Source organism: Capsella rubella, unplaced genomic scaffold (assembly GCF_000375325.1).
Source record: "Capsella rubella cultivar Monte Gargano unplaced genomic scaffold, Caprub1_0 scaffold_5, whole genome shotgun sequence".
Lineage (NCBI taxonomy): Eukaryota > Viridiplantae > Streptophyta > Magnoliopsida > Brassicales > Brassicaceae > Capsella > Capsella rubella.
Window position 1 is genome coordinate 9,321,580 of NW_006238919.1, and position 27,538 is coordinate 9,349,117.

Genomic DNA, 27,538 nt, shown 5'->3' on the forward strand with positions numbered 1-27,538 from the left:
AAAAAAGTAACCAAAATTTGGTTCTTAATTAAACGATAATCTGGTCTAATTCAGAATCAATTTCTTTCTAGTTCTTGAAAACATCCATAACCCTATAATAAGAGTACATTATATATAGCATGTGGATTTGACTCACAATCAATATTACGAAATGTGTTTCATGTTTTTGTTTTTCCCTGGAGATACGACGAAACTACTTAACAACGAGTAGTCACAAACAAGTTAAACAAAAAAAAGAAAAGGAATTATACGTTGTTCCAAGGCTCTTTACTGGAGGCCGGTTCGGCTTTAAACGTGTGAAGCATGAAGCTACAAGCCTCCACGGCTTCTCCTACCGTTAAGAACATCCACTCTTCGCCCAAATGGTCACCGATAAAGTTGGATCTGGTTAATTTCTTCACTACCTCTCCTTTTGGATTTGCCAATGCTAACTGTGGGATTAAAGATATATAGGGTGAAGTAACGAATTAATGTCTTCACAACCTCTCCTTAAAATCTAATATATGGCGACGTATTATGTTTACCTTTAACGCTCTTCTGTCGATAACTTTCTTAATTTCCTCCATCATGCTTATACCGCTTGTGTCGATATTACCAACAGCTGACATATCGAGTATAATATATTGTAAACTACTTTCTCCTGATTGTTTGACTCTTTCTTCCTCTTCATCGATCCACCTTACGATTCTGTAAAATGTATTGAAAACATAATCAAAACCAATCATATTCCTCTTCATCGATCCACCTCAATTTTGGCATGCATATATGAATGAGGGTTAGGTTACCTTTCACGCAAGTAACTGGCGTTGGCAAAGTAGATGGGAGCATCAATCTCCAAGATGAGAAGACCAGGAACGGTTCTTGAGGAAGGGTACTGCTCAGTGTTCCTATATATCATGCTGTTTGGTATGTTTCCCTTCACCGCCGTTCTTGGCCTCGACACAAACAACAACAACCTTGCTATCGATATGGCCACCTTCATCACGGCAAAAAAATAATAATTAAAAAACACATTTCAAAATGTATTAAAAATATTTTATTAAAATTGTAAAAATTCTTAAAATATCTTCGTAAAATTGCAAGATTGTAAATGCCAAACGCAAATATAAAGGATAGTGAAGTCTAGGTGAATTCTACACTATTATAAGGTATATACTTACTGCGACGACAAGTCCAATCTCTACACTGCCGAATACGACTCCAACGTAGGCGCTCATGCAGACTAGGAAGTCGAACTTATCGACTTTCCAGAGATGGATGGCAGCTTGATAGTCAATCAGTCCGAGCATTGCGACCATGATGATGGCCGAGAGGACTACGAGTGGTGTGTAGTAAAAAAGCGGCGTGAGGAAAAGAAGAGTGAACATAACCGCAATCGCCATCACAATGTTGGACACTGCCGTTTTGCAACCCGCATTGTAGTTCACTGCCGACCTTGAAAACGGTCCTAGTAGCATGGTACGTCGTACGTAAATATTACAAGATTTTCCATATATAGAACATGCATGTACATTGTAATGTGACTAATGTGCATATGTATAAGCCATGTGGTGTGCGTATGTGTAAATGATTACCTGTTGTGAGGTAACAAGATGTGAAGGAACCAACGATGTTCATCATTCCAAATGCTATCATCTCCTTGTTCCCGTCTATGTTGTAGTTCTTAAACATTGCAAAGCTCCTCCCTACAGCTATTCCTTCCTGCATTTTCACAAATGAATATTGTTATATTTGGATGAGTTTTCGCTTACACTATTCATAATCAAAATCGTTTACTATGACTGTATTGTTTGCTTGATTTGGTTAGTTTTCTTAGATTTAATTAACTTAGTTAGAAGAGAAGTTATTTCAGCCTCAAGTATAAGCCCTTTAGGTAGTTTGTTAATTACTACTTGCTATAACAAGCACATACAGTATGTAATAAGATAGAACATATACAACATTTACCAAAAGTTAATGAGAAAGTACACAATAAGCAAACTTTCGCCTTATTTTATATCTTGGTTATCACTCTCACGCGTCAAAACTTCATATCGTAAGCTTTATTTTTTTAACGTTATATCCAATACTTACAACTAGTCTCTAGCTAGTTCCATATATATAATAACACGTCTATAGATCTAACTTTATGTATATAACTTAGAAGAAAGAAAGAAAGAAAGAAAAAACAAACAGAAAAGGGGTGATGAAGGGGCATACAGCAAGAGCAATGATGCCAGTGATGAGGCCAGTCTTGACAGCTGTGGCCATGTAAGGCGAAGTAAAGATGAGATCAGAAACGGAGAGTGGATTCAACCCTTTCTTCAGGTTCCCTATCTGCACAATCAATCAGTCATTACACGTTGCTTTATTCTCTTTATCACTCCTCTCCCTTTCGGACAATATATACTACAATAAGACCCATTCTTTTTCCACACAATATCCTTTCCCATTCAACCTCATGCTTCTTGTTCCTTTTCTAACCATAATATTCTACCTAACTTATTTTCCTTTTTCCTACAATAATTAATGTTGCTTTTAGAATTTGGTGAAATTGTAGACATACACGCTATGTATGTGCCTTCAGTTAATCGAGAGTATTTTTTTGTTTATTTATTCTTGTTTTCAAGATTTTGAAGATATAAGGTGATCTAAGATAGAGTAAATACCACTTGAACACCATGTCTCTCAGCGTGAGTGAAGTAAACCAAGAGACTTCCAAGAACCACTGAGGTCAAAGGAGCCATCGCCGCCACCCAAAAGAATTTTGGTTTCTTCTTGCTCTGCATCATCATATTCGTAACTAAAGCATTAGTTACGTTTTTCGTTACTATAGTGTAACTTTATTACATATTTAAGGATTACTTCCAATCTCATCATAATTTTGTATTCTTTCCAAAGAAAAAAAAGATTGAAAAGGACGAAGAGTATAAAGGAATATTAGAATTATACGAAAGATCATTGTAGCGTGTAAGTCGAAATAAATGATAACACTATTAGACGAATTAGTTATGTAGTCGGTAGTCCCTTATTTAATTGATAAAAAGGTAGAGAAAAATTAAAATCTTACGAAATATCTGGTGGAAAGAAGAAAGAAGAGGAAACCACAGCCGAGAACGCCACTCTCCCATCTCCACTATACAACAAACAAAACAGACAGAAACACATGTTTAATGTTTTGTAATAAATTAATACTATGATTATTGCAAAAACAGGAGACTTTAATCATCATCGGCCTTGGGAATGAAATTTTGGATGTACTACTAAAGTAAAGTATTGATATAATTAATTAGTAATAAGGACATAACGGAAAGGAGAGACACCTGGTGAATTTGGGAGAAAACAGAACGCATGACTGAGATAACATCGGTGGCGTCTGTGAAGTGTTTAAGTCCAAAGATACCCTTAAGCTGTTGAAGACTCACCACCGTCGCTGCTCCTCCCATGAATCCTACTATCGTTGCATGCGATAGAAAATCCACTATGAACCCTAACCTACAATTTCATTTTCATCATTTGTCTTTGTTGAGTACTACTACTAATTTAAATTAACGATCAATTACTATCAAGTTTTCATTATTGATCAGTAACACATATCATATCATGATTCATGCATGATGATCAAACACTCACCAACCTCAGTTAAAGCCTGTAGGTCCTAATCTATTTCTGGCCAGATATACCGAAATTTTGGGGAACCAATAAAAGATTCTACCTTATAATAATACTTATATCTATACGTCACACAATTGATCTCTCATGTTCTTTTCAATCAATCACGCTATGTATATTTTAGTATGATTCTCCACTGTTGCATTTATTTTTATTAAACCGATCATACCACTCAAGTAAGATTTTCTATAGTTATCGTCTAGCTTTATCCTTATATATTGGCTCGTTTGTTACCAACCATGTCTTGTTTCACGTGACGTAAACACGCGATGACGCATTTATTTTCACTCATAGTAGTGTGGTGTTTGTGAATTATTGTAGGATATTTTTTTTTATTGTTCACGTAAAAAAAGATAGAAGAAATCAACATAAGATAAAAGTTACTGTTTGGTAGACATTTTTTTTTATGCCGGAATCGTTTTTTCCACATGCTTTGGGTCCAAATATATAACTCACACTTTTACACGAGTAAAACCATATATACGTATAAAAGACAAACAATGTAAAGTAAAAAAGAAAGAACCTGAAAATGCCGAGAGAGGCTTCGAGAACGCCGGCGAAAAAAGTGGCGGTGAAAGCAAGGTGAAGGTAAAGCTTAGGATCTTTCTCAGCATCGACTTCTTTGCTCAGCATCGCACCTGTCAAAAGAGACGCAACCGCTACCGTACCCACCGCCAAATCCTTTGAACTCCCTAGCACCGCGTACAGCAATGGTGGTACAAAACTCGAATCTAAAACGCAAAAACAATATAAATAAGTACACAAGCATAATTCAAGAGTTTCGTTTTTTTATTTAACTCAAAATAAAATTTAAGAATCTTGAATACAAAAGCTATTTTTAAGAAATTAAAGCAGTTAGTTATTAGAATAAAAACTAAGAGTGAGTAAATGAGGCTTACAAAGGCCAAGGATGGGGGGCAAATTGGCAAGTTTGGCGTAACTGATGCCCTGAGGGATGGCAAGGCTAGCGATGGTGATTCCGGCGATGAGATCTGATTTAAAGAACTTGAAGTTGTAGTGTGGTGCCCATTCAAAAATCGGGAAGAAGTATTTGAGGCCTAACACAACTTTTGTTGATGCATTCTGGTTCTTAAACTGTCTAAAAGGGTCGTCAGGAAACAAAGTTTCCTTGACTGAGTACTGAAGTGACTTCAAGAACGGCTGAGGCTTTGGAGCCTCCACCGTGTGGTGGCGACGTTGCAGCTCCTCCGCTCCTTGAGGGAATGTGTAGTCCTCCGTACCCATTTTTGAAAACCGCTCGATCGAGACGGGTTTAAGAAGTTTTTTCTTTTTAGAGTTTTTTTGTTTTTGTTTTGGGCGGTTGGAACTTTGGAAGTGAGGAATGAGAAGAAGTGCTAAGGTGGTTTCTTCCTTTTATAGGAGTTTAAGCATAGTGTGAACATTGGTAAATAAATAAAAATATCAGAAAATAATTCAAACGCGTTGAATTTAAATTTACTACAGGAATAATGGAATACCACTCAGTGAAAAGTTATAAAATAAACCACTCATGCATTAATCAAACTCATAACTGTATTAATAAGAGCAATATTAAAAAGTTAAGAACATTTTAGATATTCTCTTTTAGCTTTGTGTCTTAATTAAAAGACTTTCTTAGTAATAAAAAATATTTCCTATTTAATTTAATTATGCTTTTAAGCTAAAAATACCCTAAGATACTACCATTAAAAATGGTCTATGATTGTAACTGAGGCAGCAATAAAACGCCAAATATAACTATGAATTTACACTTGTCATTTTTTTTTGTTAAAGAAGATATTCATTAATTATTCCTTATTTTTCTTGTTTTAGTCGGTCCGGTTCTAGAATTATGTTGTCGTTCTTCATAGTTGATTTTTTTTTTTTAACTTGAATTTGACCACACAATAGCATAAATTAACAGTGGCTGTTTTATAATTAAGTTGATTAATGTGTATTAACATTAGTTTGACCTAGCCGATCGCGGAAAGAGTTACAAGTTTGTCCAAAAAAAACAAAGTTACAAGAAGTGGATAAAGCAACCGATTCACGAATGTGTGATTGGAATGCATGTCTTGTCCCGACACAGAGAAAAGACGCAAAAGCCAGAAAGCTTACGTTTCCACTGTCAATCATATTTCGCAAAATTACCCATTCTATCCCCAACTCAGCTACTAAAGATGATATCATCATCGCTCCCACCCTTAATCATTATATTACTTTATAATTGTATGGCTCTGATGACACTTGTCCATTAGGAGGATGGGTTAGTTTCTCCTCACTGCCATAGTGCCATTTCACGTTTATACAATTATAAGTGTAGGTTTTAACCTAGAATTGGCGTTATGGGATACTTTTTGAAATGTTCTCGTGGACGTGCCTAACGTTAGGAGTTGGAGATGACGATTTCAGCAACAACCAATGGTCATAATACTTTAGTCGGCATATATATAATATTTTACTTATTGTCTCTTTTTGTGACACTCCTTCATGAAATATATATAGTAGTAGTGTATGTTACTTTAATTGATTATACGTTTCTAACTAACTGTGAAGTTTTTGGTAACGGTTGCAAACACATGAAACTCAACGTCGTACGTTGCTCTTTAAATTAGCCGTTCCAAAACTAATTTAGTAGTTAAAGCTGAGTTAACCTTGTAATTGAAGGATTAGAGATCATGATGATATCTTGTGAATCTTTTTTGTTTTTGTTTTTTGAAACTTTTATTCTACATATGCTAAATCACTTTCACCTCTGAAAAGTTGAGCCTAACTGACGAAAATGGTACATGTCGTCTTGCCGTTTCTTAGTCAGAAGTTAAAGTGCAATTGCAGCTGGATGGGCACGTGGTAAACAATATGATTTAGTTTAGTTGTTAATTTATATTACTTGAATAAGTTTTGTATATATAACTTGTACCTTCCGAATCCCCCTAGCTCCAAATTTGTATATGACTTGCTTTGTTTGATTGTTTCCTGACCATTTTATATTTGCATATATAGCAAACAACTTAATACATGTATGATGTATCTGATATGTTGCTTGAAAAGTAAACACGTGAATCGGCTATATAGTATTGTAATATTAACAAGTTAACTAACTTCCCAATCAAATATTTTATTGAAGCACAAAAACATTTGTTGAACATTGGTGGACTAAACCGAAGCTTTAAGATTAGTGACATACTTACAAATTTTTTTCTTACAAAATGTTAACTTTACATAAATCAAAATGTCCCATTTTTTTTTTTTTTTGTCACTCAGTTGTCCCAATTTTTGTATTCGTCAAAAATCCTGTGGTACGAGCTTTTTACTATATGATTTTTAAAATATGTATGTCGAGATAAAAATGATCATGATCTCAACGTACGATATTATATTTTATATAAAAATTAGTAAAATTATGGCCTTAGTATGATAATTAATGATTAACTAATTAAAGAACATAGACTTTGTTCTTATAACCAGCCGCCTTTTAATTTTTTCAGCTAGTTATAGCTTGTTTAAGTGATCAAAGCTAGGTGTTTCGTAAGACATTATAAGTGTTTTGACCATAATTAATTCGAAAAGACAAAAATGACATAGTTAAAAGAAGACTATGGTCAAGTTAAGGAGAGACTATTGTTGACCCGGAACACATGTACATGCGATATTTGACGCGGCTCGAACGAATCGCAGCCGCATGCAGCAGCCACTGCCTAAAAACGGAAACTAATCTCTCCACCAAATTATGACATCTGGTCTTTTCGTTTTTTGTTCTTCTTTTTGTATTTTTGCCTACTGTTCTTTTTTGTTTTCCACCTTACCAATAAATAAATTGTAGTAATAGATGTGTTGTTCTTTTCTTATAATGCTCAAAGAAAACGATAGATCAGCTCGCTACGTACTTAAAATTGCTTTATTTTTCCACTTACAATGGTCATTGTTTCACGCAAAAACAACCGCAAAATATAGTTATACACTACAAAAGAAAACAAGATAATAATGATGAAAGAACTACTCTCTTATTGCCTAAATTTTGTTGATAAAACGATTTACGTCAGTAATTGTTACACAAAAGTAATGTGTAAAGCATATGCAACTGACGACGATGTAAATATTTGTTTCCAAAAAAGGTTGTGGCGGTTCCACAATATTAGTCAGATTAACAAACGATATTTATATTCATACATACTTTTACAAAAGTTTTATTAATTACTAGATACACTTCAACGACAAAGTTTCATAGCTAGTACATGATTTTCAACGGCTGTAAAAAAAAAGACTGGAACAAAACACAAGTCATTTTTTTAGGTTTAAGAAGCAACGTCCTTGACATTTTTACCAATTCATTGCTTACCTTGAGATGATTTAATAATCTTCACGTACAAATTAAATAATTAGTTAGCTAGTTCGCTTTATATTCATGATAGAAATAGTTCTTTCTTTAGTCGCAAAGTTGAAATTCTTCTTTTAAAAATAGAAAGATCTATTTTGATCTCTGCTAAGTGTTCGGATTATCATGAATAGTAGTCATCCATGAACTATATATGTTAGATATCTTGATATGTCAAGATCTATATTAAATGTCTCATATATATACTTTTGGATAATCTTATGAGATTATCTAGAGATGATTTTGACTTGTGCAAGGAGAAGATATGGATCGGCCAGAAAATATATATAAGATTTAGCGATATGATCAACTGGTTGTTAACCACATTGAAGTGGAAACACAAAAGTTTTGTGCATTCGATCAATGTCACTAATATATCAAAATATGGAGTAGATCTTTGCGAAACATAGTCTTGATGATGTTGCTTTTTTAGTATTTTTGTTGTTTATACTATAAATTTGTTGGTATATACTTCAACATATTCCATTCAAGTAGAATATGTTTATTGTTTGTTTAGTGCTGTTAGATTTACCTTTTATCACTGAAATCTACAAAATATCTTGAATAAAAAAATGTTCGGTGAAATCACTAAACCTGAACGAATAAACTATATACGTCTAAGTCTAACCAATATAAATTTGAATCTACGATACTTTATAATTATTTCCAATGTATCAAATCATCGGGCATATCAGACATCTAAATCACAAGATATAATTGACTAGTTGAGTGTTTCTGTATATGATTTAAACCATACAAAACGTTTAATCATATTTATTATTCCATGTTCTAAAATATCTACTGAAATCCCTTGTTAGATTTTTCCCTTGCACCACAAAGATAAAAAAAAAATAACAAAAAACCGTTTCTTACGATCCTAGTTTAAAAGACACTAGCCCTAGTCTCGAATCTGCAATTTTGCCATATTCATTAGTATCTTACTTTCAAATTTTTGCTTGTGCTTAGTTGTTTTGTTTATTCCTTACAAAAACCTTTAGATATCCTAGATTAATTATTTCACTGCCCTTATAGAGTTATTATATTATCTAAGTTTGGTCGGTGACGATTCAAACTCTATATAGTATATTGTGGCACGAGTATTATTAATTCGAGACATTCATATTGATATTTTTTAGGTTGAAAAATGCTTTAGTTACTAAGTTTGGTTTGGAACTTCAACAATTAAAATTTTCCTGGATAATTGTGATGTATTAGCTAGTCATTATAATTAAAGCGATGATACTAGCTAAAATATAGAATGTATAGCAAAGAGTTGAATTATATGATGCTCAACTCAAGTGTGTCATCATTACAGAAATAATTTTCTCGCCAAAGGCTTACTTGCTTGGATACGAAAAGAATGAATGTTGAACTATACGACTCATTAGTTGCATTTTGGCATTACAAGTTATATTTGACTTAGATTTTCTAAAAAAATATAATCAATAATTCCCACTTTGCACGAAAATGTTATCGTTTAAATAACGTGCTCTCGGATATAGCATAAATAGACTGGATGCAATTTTTTGGTTATTTATGTAATTTTCATAGGAAAAGGATATATAAGCAGCAGAATACCTGATAATAATATGAATTAACTTATATGCCATCTAGGGTATACTCTTACCAATCTACTCCAGGGCAACTACCTAGCTAACAATTAATTTTCTGATTATTTACCTAGTTGAGTTCTAGAATTTGATTACCCTAAAAAGGGTTTTAAACAAGTGAATATGAATGATGTAACAATTGGATTATGTTTCGAGTTATATATCATTTTGGTTAGGCAAAAAAAAAACAAAATAAATTTATAAAATTTGGGTTACAACTTACAAGGACATCTTATATATGGCCTGTGTTATCATGAAGATGGTACACATTAGCCGACAACCACCACAAACAAGATTACTGTATAGAGAACAACTAAATTGACTATACATCGCATCAATCACACGTTCAGGACAGATGCAACGATCACTGCCACAATATCTTTTTTTTTGGTGGGATAAAAAAGGAAAATTGATAAGATCCTTGGTAATTTACCAAAAGCAAATTCTATATCAGATTTGCTAATGATTTCCACTTCAAACATAGCAACTACAGTAGTTGCAAAGATTGATTTATAATTTCTTTTTGTCGTTTCAGGTTTGCAAAGGCTAATACCACTTTATGCGTTGTTAATCTCAAACTCTATCTTTAGACTTTTGTCGTATTATTAATCTTTTGCTGGCGTCCGAAACTAAAGAAGTTTATAAACCCTTACATCGTACCTAGTGTTTTGGACATTGTTATATATGTAAACCGTTGACTACTAATTTAAAGCATCGAAAAATACAGAAATGTTATGTGTGATTTTCTGGCAGACAACATAAAATGCGTTCTCATATCACACATCAATTATTTATTTACTATGACATATTGGACCCTTTACCCATTCTATATAGTCTCATACACATGTGTATGCTATATATTACCCCTACCTTATAGTTGCATAGGTTACATGATTTGTATCTTTTGTTTTCCGGATGCATAATTTTGTAACTCACACATATTGTGCGGACACAAATATGGCACCTTGCTGGACCCATCCGAACTCGTACACATGTGCGTATGTCTATGAGTAAAAAAAAAAGAATTTGAATATGTATACACTAATTAGATTTATGGCAAAAACGTATATTATGATGTGGACATAGCAAAATCAACTCAAACACCCACGTAGATTTCCCTTAATTGAGCACTAACTAATTTGGAGTTGACATAAACTTTCTCGTCAAAATTCCAAAATTCAGAACATAAAAAAAAACTCCGTAAGATGTATAATATTTAAAAACATAGAAAATATATAAGATGTAAAAAAAAAAAAAAACTCCGTAAGTTATAAAATTTGTCATGACCATGGAATATATTGTCGAAAATCAGAAACCAAATAGTCTTGACATTTAAAACGTACATAATACGGTTAAGTATGAATGAAACTAAACCATAATTCTCTCCATCCACAAAATGAATTCCTTAAACTATAAACCACATGGGTTATGGATTATGGTTTACAAATACAAATATACAATGAGATCATTGTATATTATATATGACCTACAAACTCAATGATCATAAGTTTTGGTTGTAATCCCCATAATTTGAGAAAAGTAGACAAGTCGTCTTGAAGTCCCATAGATATGCATGAAGAGTGTTTAGAAGTGTGTAAAAAGACTTGTTGAAATTTGGTCTCAAATGGGCTAATAATCCATAAACATGTCTTTTGAGCTGTTAATGGTTTGTCTAGTGTTATTTAGGGTTAGAACATGTTTGAATACAATAAATAACACTAGAAAAGTAGGCTAAAAAGGAGATTCCCAATACATGGATTGGGGCATTGGACCCACTGGCATTCTACTAAAAGGCTAATATGGTTTGGGTAGTTTATCTGCAAAGTGTAAAGAGTTTTTCAGGAGTTTAATCTGCAAAGTAAAAAACAGTTATAGTAACAATACGATTCTTTAACTATTTAGACTTCGAAACTTTTTGTTGGTATATGGTTGTGTCAGATATGATTATTCACCTTTTTCTTTCCTTTCATTGTGACTGTCTTCTTGGCATGCTCTATTCGGACCGACTGCTTTGGATAGGAGAATAAGGCAGTCGTGTGATGTGTGTGTCTCGGCAAGCACTGCATGAGAGATAAAGCAGAAGCGGTCTTGTTAAAGTTAAAGTATACACATGGGTCGCAAATGCCTGGTTTAACTGGATTAATCATTATAAAATTTCAGTTTTTCTTTCTTAGTTTTAAATTGTCATCATCTTAACAAGTTGTTTTTAGTTAAAGAATATATGAACATTTTTTTTGTTCCAAAGTAAAAAAAAAGAAAACAGTTGTAGCGAAAACCTTACGATCATTATGGACAAGAGTTAAGATTTATATGGGTCTCATAAGTCAACAAAAGGATCATTACACAACACTCAATTTTGTTATTTTTGGTAACATGTGAATGTGATAAACTTTTTAAGTTGACATTGGTAACGTGCTATACATTTAACGAAACGTAGGACAACATGTGTTTGAGTTTTTGCTTTTGTCAAAACTCAAAACATAAAATTATGGTTTTAAAACATAACATTTTTATACAAACTTAGTTCTACAAAATGACATCAATTTGTTTCGATTTTTGTGTATAAATATGTTACAGAGATCACATATAGGACACTTTATATGTTTTGGAGGTCCATACTGGCCCAATATTCGTATTTTGGGCCTTAACAATAGATCAAACAGGTAAAACCCTTTGCGATGATCCAAAATGGCATGAGACTCAATTACTACTTACTAGTAGCTGTAGGTCTCAAGTCTGAAACTATACAATCCTATTGGTTAAGGAACAAGCCTATACAATCCACTAATTACAGTTTTATTACATGATATTTGGCGCTAAAAGTATACTCAAAATATGATATGCAAATAAATTAATTGTGAATGTTAAAAATTAACAATACCAAACCAAATTTTTTCAGGTTAAAGTAAGCTAAGCCGAATTACAAATTGAACATCTTTATTCTTACTTTTAAACAAAAAAAAAATTAGGAGAAAGGTAGTGATTGAAACATATGTCGCCACATTTTTATTATTGTATATCTCTAAACCACAGTATTCTCAAGATCCTGTCTGATCTGATACTATAAAGGCCAGATGTTGAGCACAAACACGTACCATGAGTCATCGCACCAACCGATCAAGTGTCACTTAGGCTGTTAGACACATGTCCGAGGATTTAAAAAGGTGGCTACAGAGCCTACTGTGTCTAGGAAAAGTCCAAGCGGACCAATTAGGTTTGTCTTCTCTATGGTCAAATCAAAACTATATATTTTCTTCTTTGATTAAAAAATTTTACGTTCTCCGAATGTTTAAAAAACAACAACAACGATGTTCTGCTCCAGATACTGGCTTTGACCGGCCAATTCAGAACAAACTGGTAAAATATTAGATTAACATAGAAGAGTAAAATGTTTTGTTAAAAAGAAAATAAAATAAAAAAAAAATATCTATTTTTTACTCAGCGTTGTTATAAAAACACTGCCTATCTTTGTAAAGAGATGTCTAAATTATTTCTACTTGTTAAATTTTTTTAATTCTGGTTGGCTTTCTTTTGATAGCTCAAAGTGTCACTATGGACTGCAGACTTCAATCGTATGTCTCGATGGGTCATCCTGTGTGGTTAGGTGATGTCTTTACTGAGGAAAGTTTATAATCCTGTGATTGATCTGAGCTTTTGGTGTGTGGTGTTTAGGTTAGGCCCTACACTGTGTGTTGTTAGGGCTTTTTCTAAGTATGGATGTGCCCTCTTTCAGCCTTAGTTTTTGCCTTGTTTGTATGTATGGGTTGACATTTTAATATTTTATCTAAATATAACGCCAGTTGAAAAAAAGGTTGGCTTTCTTTAGCTTCAGGTAAACTTGAAACAAGAACCAAATGTCAAGACGAACCGGTCGCCACATAAACATAGTAACCATATTCTAACCAATCAAAAATAGCCATTACATGACTCTTATTTTTATATATATATTTTTTTGTAAAATAATCGTGGGTCATATAATACTTTGTATTGTAAAACCATACCGTACAAGTCCGCAAATTGTAGTTCGAGAAGTTTCCACTATGCGAAGAATGCACCAAAGCCGTTCCAGAAGTTTCTTAACTCTAAAGTTTAGTGTACTATAATATTATTATTTTTACTCACAAATTTTTATAATCAAAACTAATCTCATCACTCTCTTTCAACTCTTTTCTATATAAGCCACCTCAAATGGCTTACGTGGACATTACCTTCCTCACTTTTCCCCTCATCAACTGCCATAAACGAACTTAAAAATCCCACGGAACCAATGTCCATGTTTCAACTCCCAAGATGAAGCCAATTCTCGAGACCGGTTAAAATTGCAGAGCATTGATTTGATCCAAGACCGCATTACCAACCAAGAACCTCGTCTTAAATTTTCAATTGGGGGTTTTGGTGTCTATAAGGCGATGAATCCGTTTGTACCGGAAGGCGTTGATCATCTACTACCACAACCAATGGAGGGGTTACACGAAGTTGGTCCACCTCCGTTTCTGACCAAGACATTTGAGATGGTTGACGATCCAAACACAGACCAGATTGTATCTTGGAACAGAGGAGGCACTAGTTTTGTCGTTTGGGATTTGCATTCTTTCTCCACGGTTCTTCTCCCTCGACATTTTAAACACAGCAATTTCTCAAGTTTCATCAGACAGCTCAATACTTATGTGAGTGTTCTCTCTCTGTTCTTCTTCTAGTTCTATGTTCTCTGACCAAACACAAAAACAGAGCATTGCTCTGTTTTATCCTTTTTTTTCTTTACTTTCATCTTATTATAGTTAGCTGGAAATTAAATAAAAAACACGCGAAGTATGCTCGCTGCAACTACAAAAAAAAAATGGTTGCATTTTTTACTTGGTAATGAAAAGACAATTTCAAATTTTACTGTAAAAAACCATTGGTAGCTTCCTATTCTAGAAACATCGAAAATGTAGATTCCGTATGGTAGTGGACTTAAAAGAAGGTTTAGTAAGTTCCAGAAGCTTGTCTCGTGTCAACTTGCCATGTAAAATATTCCTAAGAAACAGTCATCAATCTTATCCCAATACCCATTGTTTATTCACTAATCAGCTTTAAGGTTACCCACTTGTTCCATTCTTTCATTTAAAAATATTTACAAAGAACCAAAGTGCATCTCACTCCAATAATTGCTGTTTGTTTATGTCAACTTGAGAGAATATGTGAGACTTTCAAAAACCTTATCAGATTCAACTGTGAGTATACTAAAGCAAAAAAAAAAAAAACAACAACAACAGGGTTTCAGAAAGATAGAAGCAGAGAGATGGGAATTTGCAAACGAAGGGTTCTTGGTGGGACAAAGACAGTTGCTGAAACACATCAAGAGAAGAGCCACTTTCACTTCATCAACTCCGTCAAGCCATGACGCTTGCAACGAGCTCAGGAGGGAGAAGCAGGTGCTGATGTTGGAGCTGATGAGTCTGAGACAGCAGCACCAGACCACGAAAAGCTACATCAAAGCTATGGAACAGAGGATAGAAGGAGCAGAGAAGAAACAGAGGCATATGATGTCCTTCTTGGCTAGAGCAATGCAGAACCCTTCGTTTCTGCACCAGCTGCTCAAACAGAGGGATAAAAGGATCATGGAGATTGAAGATGAGACGGCAAAGAGGAAAAGAGGTTCTTCTTCGATGTCGGAACTTGAGGCTCTGGCTCTGGAGATGCAAGGCTATGGGAAACAGAGGAACATGTTGGAAGAAGAGGATCACCATCTAGTGGAAGAGAGAGAGTTGGATGATGGTTTCTGGGATGAGCTTCTTAGTGACGAGAGTTTGAGTTTGGCTTCTACCTCTTAACACAAGATGGATCCTTTTCGTTTTTTAGTTGTACTTTTTACGCTCACTTTCTTCTTTCACAAGAACCACCTTGTTTTTTCTTTATTTTGATTTGTTTTTTGTTTTGTCTTATGTTATTTACAATAATTTCTTATCAATAATTAGTAATTTAGTAGTAATGTAAACTAGAAAGCGGTATGATTCTTTTATATATGTGTAGATTTGTGATAAATATGATTGTCCATAACTTTACCGTCCTTGACAAGACTATAAGTTGGACCTTGATGTTGTTGGATGTTGGATGATCTCTTTCTCTGCTTTAGCTCTTTCCCTAAACTCTTTTTCAAATGTGATCTGTCCTTTTCACGATATTTTAATGTCAAGAGGAGCTTTCGCTTACTTGAGTCAATGTTATGACAAGTTCACAACACAAGAGTGAGCAATCATCCAAGTCTCAGAATTTAACCTGTAATGGCGTTAGCTTATCTTAGTGCCAACATCTGGGTGTATCCTTGTGATCAATCTTAGGATGATCACTCTCTCTCTCTCTCTCTCTGGTCATACCGGGAACAGGAAATCTGATATCTAGTCTTGCAGAAAACAGCATCAAAGATATGTTTTGAGAGCAGTGAAAAAGTATGAGTAGGAAGATTAGTACAATATCAAGAATCCAAGATGGTGAATACTGAATAGTCTCATGGATAAAGAACAGAAACCTCTTTGCAGTTCTGTTTCCTGCTCTGAAGTTCCTTTCCGCAGCAGCCAGAGTCTGGTCTATGGAATCCCAAACTTTAGACATCTACTTTTTACTCTTCCTTCCCCATCACATCTATTTGAGACGTCTCCAGCAGCAGTGGGATGCTGGACACTGGTCGAGTCAAGAAGAAGAATTAATAAGAATCTTGCATAGATAAAGAAAAGTTGTATACAAAAGTAAACACCTCAAACAATGGTCCAAATTTCTTCCTTCCTTCAAGAGCTTCTATAAAGTTCCCTAATTTCTTATAATCTAAGATTCTAATCAATTAGTCCCCAAGCCCATACAACCAAAGCCATGTCGTTTAGATCCACTACTAAAAGGCAAAATATAGCAAGTTACCAGAGTGGTACAATAAATGTGAAGAAGATTCTAGCTGATCAGCTTCTAGATCATGTTCTGTTCACAGTGATGAAAACCATGATTTGAGACAGATCAAAAGAAGAGTGAAAGTGACATGCATGAGTCGAAAACACCATAAAATTAAGAATCCGTTTGAAAGCCTACTCGACAACAACCGTCGGCGGAAAAAAAAAAAGAAGCAAAGCTGATAGGTTATTAAACAACTTCGACAGATTCAACCGTTTTTTTTTTCTCTTTCTCACCATTTACTTATGGAACAACCACTGGTTTTGGGGTTCTTTACACTGCTTCTTGGTTAGGGTTGGCAAGTGGCAACTCTTGGAGATGGAACATATGGTCCTAAGGACACTAGTCGATAGTCGACGCAAGCCCTCTGTGCCCGAGTCAGATGTATCTATTTCAGGTTATTATTTTTAGACACGATTTATATTGTTCGGTTTTATTAAATTACACTTTTTTATGTATTCATTTTAGTTCGGTTTGGAGTTTTATAAAAATAAGTTCAAATAGAACATATTTTATATTGGTTCATTTTAGTTTTTTGGATCAAATAAAATAAAATAGTTTGTTTATTGACTCAGGAAAAAAAATATCATAAATATGAGAGTTGAGTTGACACACACTTTTATTTATATGATGGGAAAAATTTGGAAAAAAACATATGATAGGAAATTTTCTTTCAATATATTGAAAAGTACGTAGTAGTTGGTAAGTGCAAAAAACAAACTCTTATATCATGGCATTTTCATGAAAACTGCTAATAAGAGGCTGCGATCATCATTTTAGAGAACTCGTGCAAAGAAAGAAAACCATCGCCGTCGAGATCGGCTTCACGAACCATATGCTCAGCTTCTTCCGCAGTTATCTTCATCCCCATGTCCTTCATTCCTTCTCCCAACTGCATTTTGTAGTTTACATTATATTAGGAGACATTGCAACAACAACAACAAAGACTATATATAGTTAATAGAATGATTATATGACTTGTATAATTCAAAATGTCCATTTTATTGTTGGTTATACACTAATGTCTCTTTTTAAGTTTAAGTATCTAATTCAGAAAAAAGACATTTGTTTTTTAATCTAGTCCGGGTCGGCCCTAACAATGTTGTGGTGTCGGTTTGTGAAAAAAAAACACAAGACTATCAGCGCAATGAAGTTTCGTATAAGACAAAGTTTTTAGTAAGGTGTGGATGATAGTAGTCGTCGATCAAAAAGATAAAGATCGCATTTAGTAATTCATATCAATCTATATTATCACTTGTTATATATAACACTATTTGTAATGTGTATGTATTGTTTCTACGTTATTTATGAATATGATCAATTGATCATTGTTTTAAAATAATCAAAGAAGACTTTGAGTTTATATATATATTTTTACCTCAAGTGGAGATATGAAACCGTTTCCGTCTTTGTCGAACACTCTGAATACGTCTATTAACTCATCCGAGACCGATTCCTATACAATATTTTTCATTTTAAATTAAACTTTCCTCTAAATTTATCAATCTTAATTATAATAGTTCAACGTTTATTTTTTTTTGATAGTTATATTTACCTGAGAACTGTTTTGAGCCATAATATACAAGAAGTCATCAAAAGTGATGCCACCGTTGCCGAAGATGTCGACGTCGCTCATCATCTGTTGCAGTTGTTCCGCCTTTGGGTTCTTCCCCATGGACTTCATCACCTTCGTTAGCTTCTCCTTCGTGATGAACCCTGTTTCACGTACACGCATCATATTATAACACCATTCATCAGTATACAACAAATCAGACAAGAAAGAGAAAGAAAGAAAGAAAAAAAGACAGACCATCGGAATCTTTGTCGATGAGACAGAAGGCTTCGTAGAACTCTTGGATCTGCTCATCCGTGAAAGCATCGGCCATCTTCGATCGCAAAGAGAAAAGTCAAAAGTCTCACTCTGTTTTGAGATTTGATATATGATGACCAAACTTTTCTTAATATCTGTTTTTGTGATGCAGAAGAAGAATGGGAGCATCTATCTCGTTTAAGTAGACATCAACCTCCTTGGCTCTAGGCTATTGCCGGGTCAAGGTCAAAACTCATGACCTTGCATTTTCATTATTTGTGATATTTTGCTGGAGCACGACTCCAGGTCACGCGTCTTTATTCAAACTTTATGACTTTGACGCTTATTTTTTCCTTATTTTTCATCAAGTTTGGAAAAATATAGGCAGAAAATTAAATTCGGATCTTGATGATTCTGGAAAGAAAGGTAAGAGTAATGCTCGGGTTTGAACTTTGAAGAGTCAAGTACAGTATTAAAAAGTCGCACATCAAGAACAACAAGTTGCAGTTCTTAAGATATAAATGATGCCCGAAAACAGTAAATAAATAGGTCTTGTTACCATAAAAAGCGAAACGCATTTTTTACAAATGGATTTTTAATATATTTGCAAATGGGATTTAAAAGGTATATCAGTATTAAAAACACCGGATTGGCTTAAAAAAGGAAAAACATATTCATCTACTTCGGAGTTCGGAGAAACATGACTCTCCGAAGCAGTGCATGAAAGAGCTTTGGTAAGAGGAGGTTATGAACGAGAAGCAAGACTTGTGTTTATTTATTTATTTATGATAACCCTTTTAATTCACCTAATTGGGAATCTTCTTTATGTTCTTGTTCGGTTATGGTGAGAGCGAAACAATGAATAAAATGTGAATAAGTCAGAAAATAGATTGTGGGCTCATTTACGCTTGTGTCCACACAATAATAGGACTGGGCAAAATATAAAAACATATGTTGTTATCGGCTACATATGTTCTAAGATAAAAAAAAAAAAAAAAAAACAGATAACTATAAAACTTAACATGCACTAAAAATAAAATAAATCAGAAAATACTAGAATTTGAAATTTCAGATATAGATTTTTATTTTGTTCTGAACACAGGATAACTAGATTCTGGCTTTGAATGGAGATAGTAAATATGCCAGAGCAGATCAAGCAATTCAAATATATCCAGCAGAATAAAAGCAGATTAAACAGATATAACATATTAAATGCAGATCAAGTTTTATTAATTTTTTATTAAAAAAGGCAGTTTATTTAAAAACACTCCAAATCTCCAGCTTTTTTAGTGTTTATGGTGCAGTAAAAATATCCTTCTTATTTTTGATCTGGTAGCAGATCAATTATTTTTTAATAATTTTTTTTTTTTGAACTGCTATTATATTTTGTGTGAATGGAGGAAAAATAGCAGTTCCTCCATTGTGTGTATTATCTGCTTTTAATCTGTCCTTCCATTTAAGGTCTCTATCGGAGCCCGGATACGGAAAAAATAAAATAATAATAATTGCCGGAAAAAAATGAAACACATCACAAACGTGGCTAGATAGTATCGGATAAGAAGTGCACAAATGCTCCTAGTCACTACTTTGATCGTATAATAAGTGGTGTGGTATATATTGATCCTTGATAGGATGTGAGTCGACGTACGTACGTTGTCTATTTTGGTACCTAGCTGCTACATATGCCTTTGGTCTACAATGTAGACTCTACATGCTCTTCTCCTTGTAATAGTATACCAATTTACCATCAAACTCAAAAAAAAAAAAAAACATGGGTTATGGTCAAATTATCATAAACATAATATAAATGTTTATGTTTGATGTGGTATGTATATGATTCAGTCGGAATCTCACGTGAACTTAGACCATCATCATTGGAAGAATCTTAGAAGTAAGATTTACCAAAGAGAGGATCTTATATAAAATATTTTCTTTGATAAATCTTACTTCTAAAATCCTCCCATTGAATATGCCCTTAAGCTCCCACTCAGTTAGTGGGGCTGTGTCTTTTGCTTCCCCCAAATCTTTCTTATTTGCCTTTTCAGCTAACCTATTGTTTAGTAAAACGTTCCATTTCATCACACTGCAGTTTAGATTTAAGTACAAAGCCGATAATCTCGATTTCCGTATTATATGGCAGAGCTCCCCATAAATATACTACTAATCAAAAAAAAAAAATACTAATCTTCATCTTATCCCACCAATAATATAAGCAACTAGCCAACTACCATATACATATACAAATACAAATTAAAGGGGGTGGGGGAATACATATACCACAACTAAGAATTAAATCGATATGAGTTAGTAGATCAATTGGTCCATTTACAAAGAATATTAAGCTCATTCTAAATCTTCTTGGAAAATATTATTTGAGAATTACTTCATAATAAGTCTAACACGAAACGATGCTAACAACTAAATTAGTACTAGCTCTTGTTCATTACACACTCTACCAACTTAGTCGGACTTGGGCGTTACAAATTTGGTATACAATCTAATAGTTTTATTTAATTATAATAATCCTTAACGTTACAGTATCCACATTATCAGGTCCAGTTAACATCGCTGGTCAAACTAGAGAGATCAATGATCTATCAGTTACTATATTTTTCTAATACTCGCGTTAGATTCAAGACTATAGGATTTGGGTTATATTATAAAAATTTCATAACCTTATAAAATAAAACAAAAAATGCTCATTAGAAATGATATAAGCAAAAGGCAAAAAGAGAAGCCATCTGTCAAATGTAGCCGTTGTACCTTCCCCCTTCTCTTTAACTCCTTTTTAAATACTCTTTTCTCATTTCCTCAAACGCTCTCCATTTTTGGTTTCTCTGTTTCCGAAAACTACTAAAAATAAACAAGTCTTGAATTCTCTCATTGGTGCGATGGTGAGATCAATCCAAGAAGGAGTCTTGATGTCTTCATCTTCTTCTTCCACCACAAGCAACAGTAACGACTCAGACGATTCTCTCAGCCCATCAGCCTCTACCAAAAGCTTCGTCCTCGGAACTATCCGTCCGCCGATCACCGGCGCGTACAAACCACTCGCTGTTCTCTCTGCCCACGTCGGCTCTGTTTCTTCTTTAGCGCTCTGTGGGGAGTTCTTGCTGAGTGCGTCTCAGGGGAAAGATATTATTGTTTGGCAACAGCCTGATCTCAAGATCTTTGCGAAATTTGGACAGGGAGATGGGTCTGTCAAGGCTCTTGTCAGCGTGGGAAGCAAAGTGTTCACGGCGCATCAAGATAGCAGAATCAGAGTTTGGAAAGTTTCTCGGAGAAACTCTGAGAACGCCTTCAGGCTTGTCGATACGCTTCCTACGACCAAAGACTATTTGGGGAAGTTCATGAAACAGAGCAATTACTTTCAGACGAGGAGGAACCATAAGCGTCTCTGGATCGAACACGCAGACAGCATTTCTTGCCTTGCGGTTCACGCCGGGATTATCTACTCTGGGTCGTGGGATAAGACTCTCAAAGTCTGGAGAGTGTCGGATCTCAAGTGTCTTGAATCGATCAAGGCTCACGACGACGCAATCAACGGTCTTGTAGCCGGAGACGGTAGAGTGTACTCTGCGTCTGCGGATGGGAAGGTCAAGATTTGGGGGAAAGAGAAGAGAAAGCAGAATGAGTCTACTTCTTCTTCTTCCTCCTCTTCTTTACATGTTCTGAAGGCAACATTGGACGGTCGTGCTGAGGTTTCAGTGAACTCGGTGGTGGTTTCTGGCGACGGGAAATGGGTATACGGAGGAGGATCAGATGGGTTTGTGATGGGGTGGGAGAAGAAACAGAAAGAAGGAGACTTTGAGGAGTGGAGATTAGAGTTTGAGATGAGAGGACATAAGATGGCTGTTCTTTGCATGTGTGTGGTTGGGGAAATGGTGTGTAGTGGTTCGGCTGATAAGAGCATTGGCTTGTGGAGGAGAGAAAAGAGTGGCATACTCTGTAAATTCGGAGTCATAGATGGCCATGAAGGTCCGGTCAAATGCTTGCAGGCTTCGCCTAACAATGTCGGTGCTGGCTTCATGCTTTACAGTGGAGGCCTTGACAAGAGCCTCAGGGTTTGGTGGGTCCCTAAACATGACAATTTAGAAGACAAGAAACCAAGTTTTAAGACATTGTTGATGCAAAAGGCATGAGTGAAACATATATTAGTGTGTTGGTGTTCTTTTGTTGTTTTACTTACATATACACATATACGTTTTGGTTTACATTTGTAATTCGTTATTCGTTTTGTAAAGTCACGAGGTTTTTTTCTTCCGAGAAATATATGAATATTGAATTCTTTATTTTGTTAACATTTGTGTCTACCAACTGTTTTGGTCCAAATGATATAGAGTAAAGTCTTGGATCTTTGGTTACCTTTGCTTTGTATTGAAACTGTAGCAATGGGAATGATAGCTTCTGCGTTGGACAAAACTATTGTTTTTAGCCTCTTTTTGAGCTTTGATCACCGTCCAATTAGCAAAGCAGAGTTGTGCAACTTTCTCCATCAGGACCATCACCGTAATGCTTTTACCATGTCCAATTAAAAACTTGTATTATTAGACGCACCCATCATTATGGACCAACCAATTGGTTTGAAAGTGAAGCATATATCCCAGCTTTGTTTATTCCAATATATATAATCTATATAGCAGATTATCGCAGTTTTGAATATAAAAATGAGATGAGAAAGCTTTGAAGGGATGCATGGAGCCAAAAACATAAGTGTATCATGTGTGTATATACATTTCTTTTTGAAGTTGGAATAAATTAGGTGGAAAAAAAAACATACTTCAAAAAGAAACAATTCATTATCAATACAACTTCAAAGGCAAAATCATTTTATAGCCAGAATATGTATCAAACATTATTATCTTCACAAAAGGGGTATTCGTATATACTCTACATGTGCTAACTTTGAAGTGGAAAACATAAAACCCTGCCTTTGAGTTAAAATGGAAGGTCAATAGCTAGCTAAGCTTAAACTACCCCTGTCTGCACAGACCATATGAAGCTAAAACTTTGAACACAAAAAATACATCACAAAAAACAATGGATGATTTGATTTACTTAGCTGAGAAATGAACCTTCCTGTTCTGATAATCATCTCTTCTGGACCATGAGCGTTTGTAGTTAGAATGATGGCCATGTAACTCATCTCTATCCTTGTATTACCTACCCCAACCATCACTAGATCGCTTCACATCCCAATTTCTTTGCTTTGTCTCACTTTCTCTACGTGTTTGCCAAGTGCCTGCATTTGCCCCATGATCCCTTAAAGCTGCATTGTCAGACCCGCAGCCAGCTTCCCATGGATTATAACCCTTTGACTCCCGAAGATCACGACTATATCCCTTACTACGCCACTCCTGATTTTCCCATCCACCACTGCCACAAGAATCATTGTTCCGACCTCTATCACGACTATATCCCTTACTAGGCCACTCCTGGTTTTCCCATCCACCACTGCCCCAAGATTCATCCTTCCAATCTCTATCCTCCCATCCCTTAGCAGAGAAACCTCCCCAAGTGGCTTCTTCAGCTATCTCCATTCTACAATTAGGCTTGGCTTCCCAAGGATTGTGGAGCATTTCATACTCTTCAGCTGGAACACTCTCAGAACCTTTCGCTTTCTTGTGTTGGTGCCCTGACTTATCCCATCCATCATCGTTTCCCCGGACTGAGTTCTCCCAACAGTCAGTAACCCTATCTTTGGTATTCCACTGGTTCTCCTTCCGATCTTCAGTCAACAAACAACCCCCAGATGTTGAATAATTTGCTTTCTCATTTACACAACTTAGCCTGGCTTCCCAAGAACTCGCCCTATCTTTTGGATGATCAGTACCATTCTCTACTAAATTCCAACCATTCGATTTATTTTCCAATGTGTTGACATCTTGGACTTTATCACTGCCTTCCCATGGAGACTCTTCAACAGGCTCTAGCTCACACCCACTCCAATTCTTATCTCGCCAACCACGTTTAAAACCAACCTCTACATCATCGGGAGGAGCAAAGTAAGCCGTTTCTAAATCCCTAATCAGTTCGGGGTCAATAAAAGTATCCCAATCTACTTCACTAATATAAAGATCAGGATCAGGAAGAGAAACATCACAACGAAGACCATTAACTCGAGACCAAAACCTCTTCTTCTCATTATGAAAAGTCTCTTCGCAAGCAGAATCATCCCAAGTGATTACATTACCACTATACCAGCTCTTAAAGTCAGCAGCTTCAACAACTTTCTGCCATGGTACTGATCCAATCACTTCACAGAATCTCTTTTCCCATACTGGAATCCCATCATCTTCACGATAACCTTTGTAAAGAAAGAAATAAAATAGTCAAAACACTCATAAGATGCTTCTAGAAATATGCAGAATTTGAAAACATAGAAATCAAGAAGGAGAATACCAGAAGAAGAAGAAGAATGGCGTTCGCTGTACCATCGCTCAGGAGATCTGCGACGGCGGAATCTAGATCGATGATTCCACTTTCCCATTTGAAGAAATCTCAACGGGCGGTGGTGATTGGATTTTGGAGAAATTGGAGAGGAGGAAATTAGGGGTTCGCGGGAGAATTTGGGAACGAATTTGGAAATTTCACAAAGGAGCTAGTGAAAGTTGAATCGGTGGCGGTGGTGGTCTATTCAACAACTTCCCGGTTCTGTAACGTAACGCCCCAAAATTTATTACTTTTGGGCTTTAAATGGGCCTTAGGCCTTGTGACCTTTTAAAACAAACATACATAGTTCGGCTTGCTGATAGGAATATGAATATCGCATGCATACAGTTGAGAAATGAATTTGCAAAAGTAAAACTTGAGAATAATTTAACTGTCTTCTAGTGAACGAACAAAAGGTTAAAAATTGAATTTTTTCAACCGACAGTGTTATGCCAAATATCTCCAATATGTCCCACTTGAGTGATTGTACATAAGGAAGATGAGCTTCATTTCCCAAGTGATATAATATACCAACGACCCAAATTTTGTTTAGACCTAATCCCTTATTAGAGAACTATGCAGTCACAAATGAAAGTAAGGAGTAAGGACCATTTCGTCGTCGAATAAAGTTTCTACTTTATAAGGATTTGGACTTTGCTCACGGGACCAAACTTATTAACTTACTAGTCAAACAAGTTAAGAGAACCAGATTGTTTTTGTTTAAATATATTTTTGTATCCCAAATGAAATGCTTCTAAAGGAGCAACCACAATGCACACGTGATCATCATAATTATCATATCACTCCATATCCTAAGAATTTGTTCTTAGACCACAACTTCAAACTTTGGAACTTATCTTTTCCCAATGTCCTATATTTCCTTTATTTTTGCAACCAAACCAAAAAAAAAATAATCATCCATTTTATTGAAGTAGAAGTAGTACTAAAAATGTTTGGGAAACCATGCACAATATCAGAGAATAATAATTTGAAGGGGGGAAAAAATACCTTTATGGGTGTAATATATTGAATTGTGCAATTATAAATAAGTCAAAAGAAGTAGTAGTATAGTGGACTATATACTATAGTAGACTAAAACCAAAATAAATGACTTCACGGTTGTTGTTGAGTCGATGATGCAAACGCATCGATTCATTTACTCTACACCAATCAGTAAAATGACGTCGACATTGCACATTCGAATCGGCTCTTAAACATTGCTATATTTACTCAAACAGATCTTTTTCTACTCAACTTTTGTAGAAATTGCCATATTTTGAAAAGGAAACAAAACAACAACAACAAAAAAAAAACCAAAGAGAAGAAGATGGACCCAAAAGTTTGAAGACAATAAAATAGGGTAATTGCACGTTCTGTTGCATTCAACCCCTTCTGACAAACATCATTTTATAAAAAAAATATCTTTTTTTTATCTCACTCACTCTCTATCGCTACTTCCACTCTCCAAGACATCCCACGCGCCGATCATTGAGCATTTGTTTGAGCTCTAGTGGTTTGGTTTCATTTAAACGTTTTGCAGTTAGGGGTTGGGTAAAGAAGAAGATTGGATTCGATTTGTTAAATGAGTCGACCCAAGTTTGCAGTGTTTGTGTGTGTGTGTACCTCTTTCTTACAAACCAACCAATACATGCTGCAGTCAACGATGCATTACCATCCCATTTATTTATTTCATTAACTCTCCTCAATATTGATTGCAAACTAAAACTGTTTGTACGGATGTGAGTGATGACTTACGAGTGCCTTTGTCTGTAAGGAATGGTTCTTAACATTTTTGGTCTGTTTTAGCATAATTTATTTAGTCTTTTGCATTAAAACACTCCCCAAAAAAAAGAAAAATATGTTATGATTAAACTGGCAAATGTACAATGCGCCATCTCAGTTTTGATCAAGTTAATCTAGAAAGTTTTTTACTACTGATTTTTTTTTTTTAACGTAACATCACTCAAATTTACATTCGGTAATTTTAGCGTATGTGTATTGTAGTGTAGACGATCATTTATTTATAAATTAATTAATTTTCTTCTATTTATCGTCTACACTATAATATACATAAACAAAATTTATAAAAAGAAATGTTTATGAAAATATAGTGAAATGGAGTTTGATTTTCAAGAAAAATCAGAATAACAGTTTTAGAAAACTGTTTCTAGTTGATTGTAGGATACATTAGTTAGCAATAAAAACTAATTTAAATCATCATGAAGTTGACATGTCACGTATCATATATGATTTATGTACATTACATATATATATGCTAAACCGATATTTTGGAGATATATATGTGGACATGTCTCCACAAAACACAACTTCTGAAAAATATATCCCCCACACCACATGGCCTGTGTGTTGGCTCGTGGGATCCCATTATTTTTCTTTCTTCCTCCTCTTTCTCTATTTTCGAAGTTGTTTTTATTCCTTTTGTTTTATAAGTATAATTTCAAGTGTGATTTGACCAAGAAATAATCAGCATCAAGTGGATGTTCTGCACACATAATAGCCAATACTAAATATTGATTAACCATGGCAAGAAGCTTATAAAACATTACACATCAAGTGTTGTGTTATTAGCCTTCAAAAGAAGATCATGGCCTTCACATTCGTTTGATCATTCATACATAGGGGTGAACTGAAACACCTTCTTTCCAACTTTCACATAATAGAAGCGACATTGTTGTAAGTAGATCACAAGTTACTAAACTGTTTTTGTCATATTGTGTCAAAACTCTTGGCACTCACTCTCTT

The 27,538-nt window shown here is 34.8% G+C and overlaps 5 protein-coding genes across 5 annotated transcripts; 2 read left to right on the forward strand and 3 right to left on the reverse strand.

The window, feature by feature from the left end:
- Positions 1–41: 41 nt before the first annotated feature.
- LOC17885582 (sulfate transporter 3.1) lies at positions 42–4,998 on the reverse strand. The gene is made up of 11 exons (XM_006290617.2): positions 4,551–4,998; positions 4,175–4,382; positions 3,303–3,474; positions 3,050–3,115; positions 2,649–2,762; positions 2,200–2,316; positions 1,575–1,701; positions 1,161–1,447; positions 786–976; positions 525–687; positions 42–431 (listed from the first exon to the last, which is right to left on the reverse strand). The coding sequence occupies exons 1-11, from the start codon at positions 4,894–4,896 to the stop codon at positions 246–248; spliced, it is 1,977 nt and encodes a 658-aa protein (XP_006290679.2). The 5' UTR covers positions 4,897–4,998; the 3' UTR covers positions 42–245.
- An 8,855-nt stretch (positions 4,999–13,853) lies between these two features.
- On the forward strand, positions 13,854–15,639 carry LOC111830513 (heat stress transcription factor A-7a). The gene is made up of 2 exons (XM_023782704.1): positions 13,854–14,282; positions 14,871–15,639. The coding sequence occupies exons 1-2, from the start codon at positions 14,025–14,027 to the stop codon at positions 15,426–15,428; spliced, it is 816 nt and encodes a 271-aa protein (XP_023638472.1). The 5' UTR covers positions 13,854–14,024; the 3' UTR covers positions 15,429–15,639.
- A 1,495-nt stretch (positions 15,640–17,134) lies between these two features.
- LOC17886727 (calmodulin-like protein 9) lies at positions 17,135–18,548 on the reverse strand. Its single transcript, XM_006291938.2, has 4 exons — positions 18,344–18,548; positions 18,089–18,249; positions 17,912–17,989; positions 17,135–17,425 (listed from the first exon to the last, which is right to left on the reverse strand). The coding sequence occupies exons 1-4, from the start codon at positions 18,417–18,419 to the stop codon at positions 17,285–17,287; spliced, it is 456 nt and encodes a 151-aa protein (XP_006292000.1). The 5' UTR covers positions 18,420–18,548; the 3' UTR covers positions 17,135–17,284.
- A 2,419-nt stretch (positions 18,549–20,967) lies between these two features.
- On the forward strand, positions 20,968–22,646 carry LOC17885840 (protein JINGUBANG). The gene has a single exon (XM_006291146.2). The coding sequence runs from the start codon at positions 21,235–21,237 to the stop codon at positions 22,483–22,485; it is 1,251 nt and encodes a 416-aa protein (XP_006291208.1). The 5' UTR covers positions 20,968–21,234; the 3' UTR covers positions 22,486–22,646.
- A 474-nt stretch (positions 22,647–23,120) lies between these two features.
- On the reverse strand, positions 23,121–24,935 carry LOC17886071. The gene is made up of 2 exons (XM_023783002.1): positions 24,746–24,935; positions 23,121–24,650 (listed from the first exon to the last, which is right to left on the reverse strand). The coding sequence occupies exons 1-2, from the start codon at positions 24,831–24,833 to the stop codon at positions 23,503–23,505; spliced, it is 1,236 nt and encodes a 411-aa protein (XP_023638770.1). The 5' UTR covers positions 24,834–24,935; the 3' UTR covers positions 23,121–23,502.
- Positions 24,936–27,538: the final 2,603 nt, after the last annotated feature.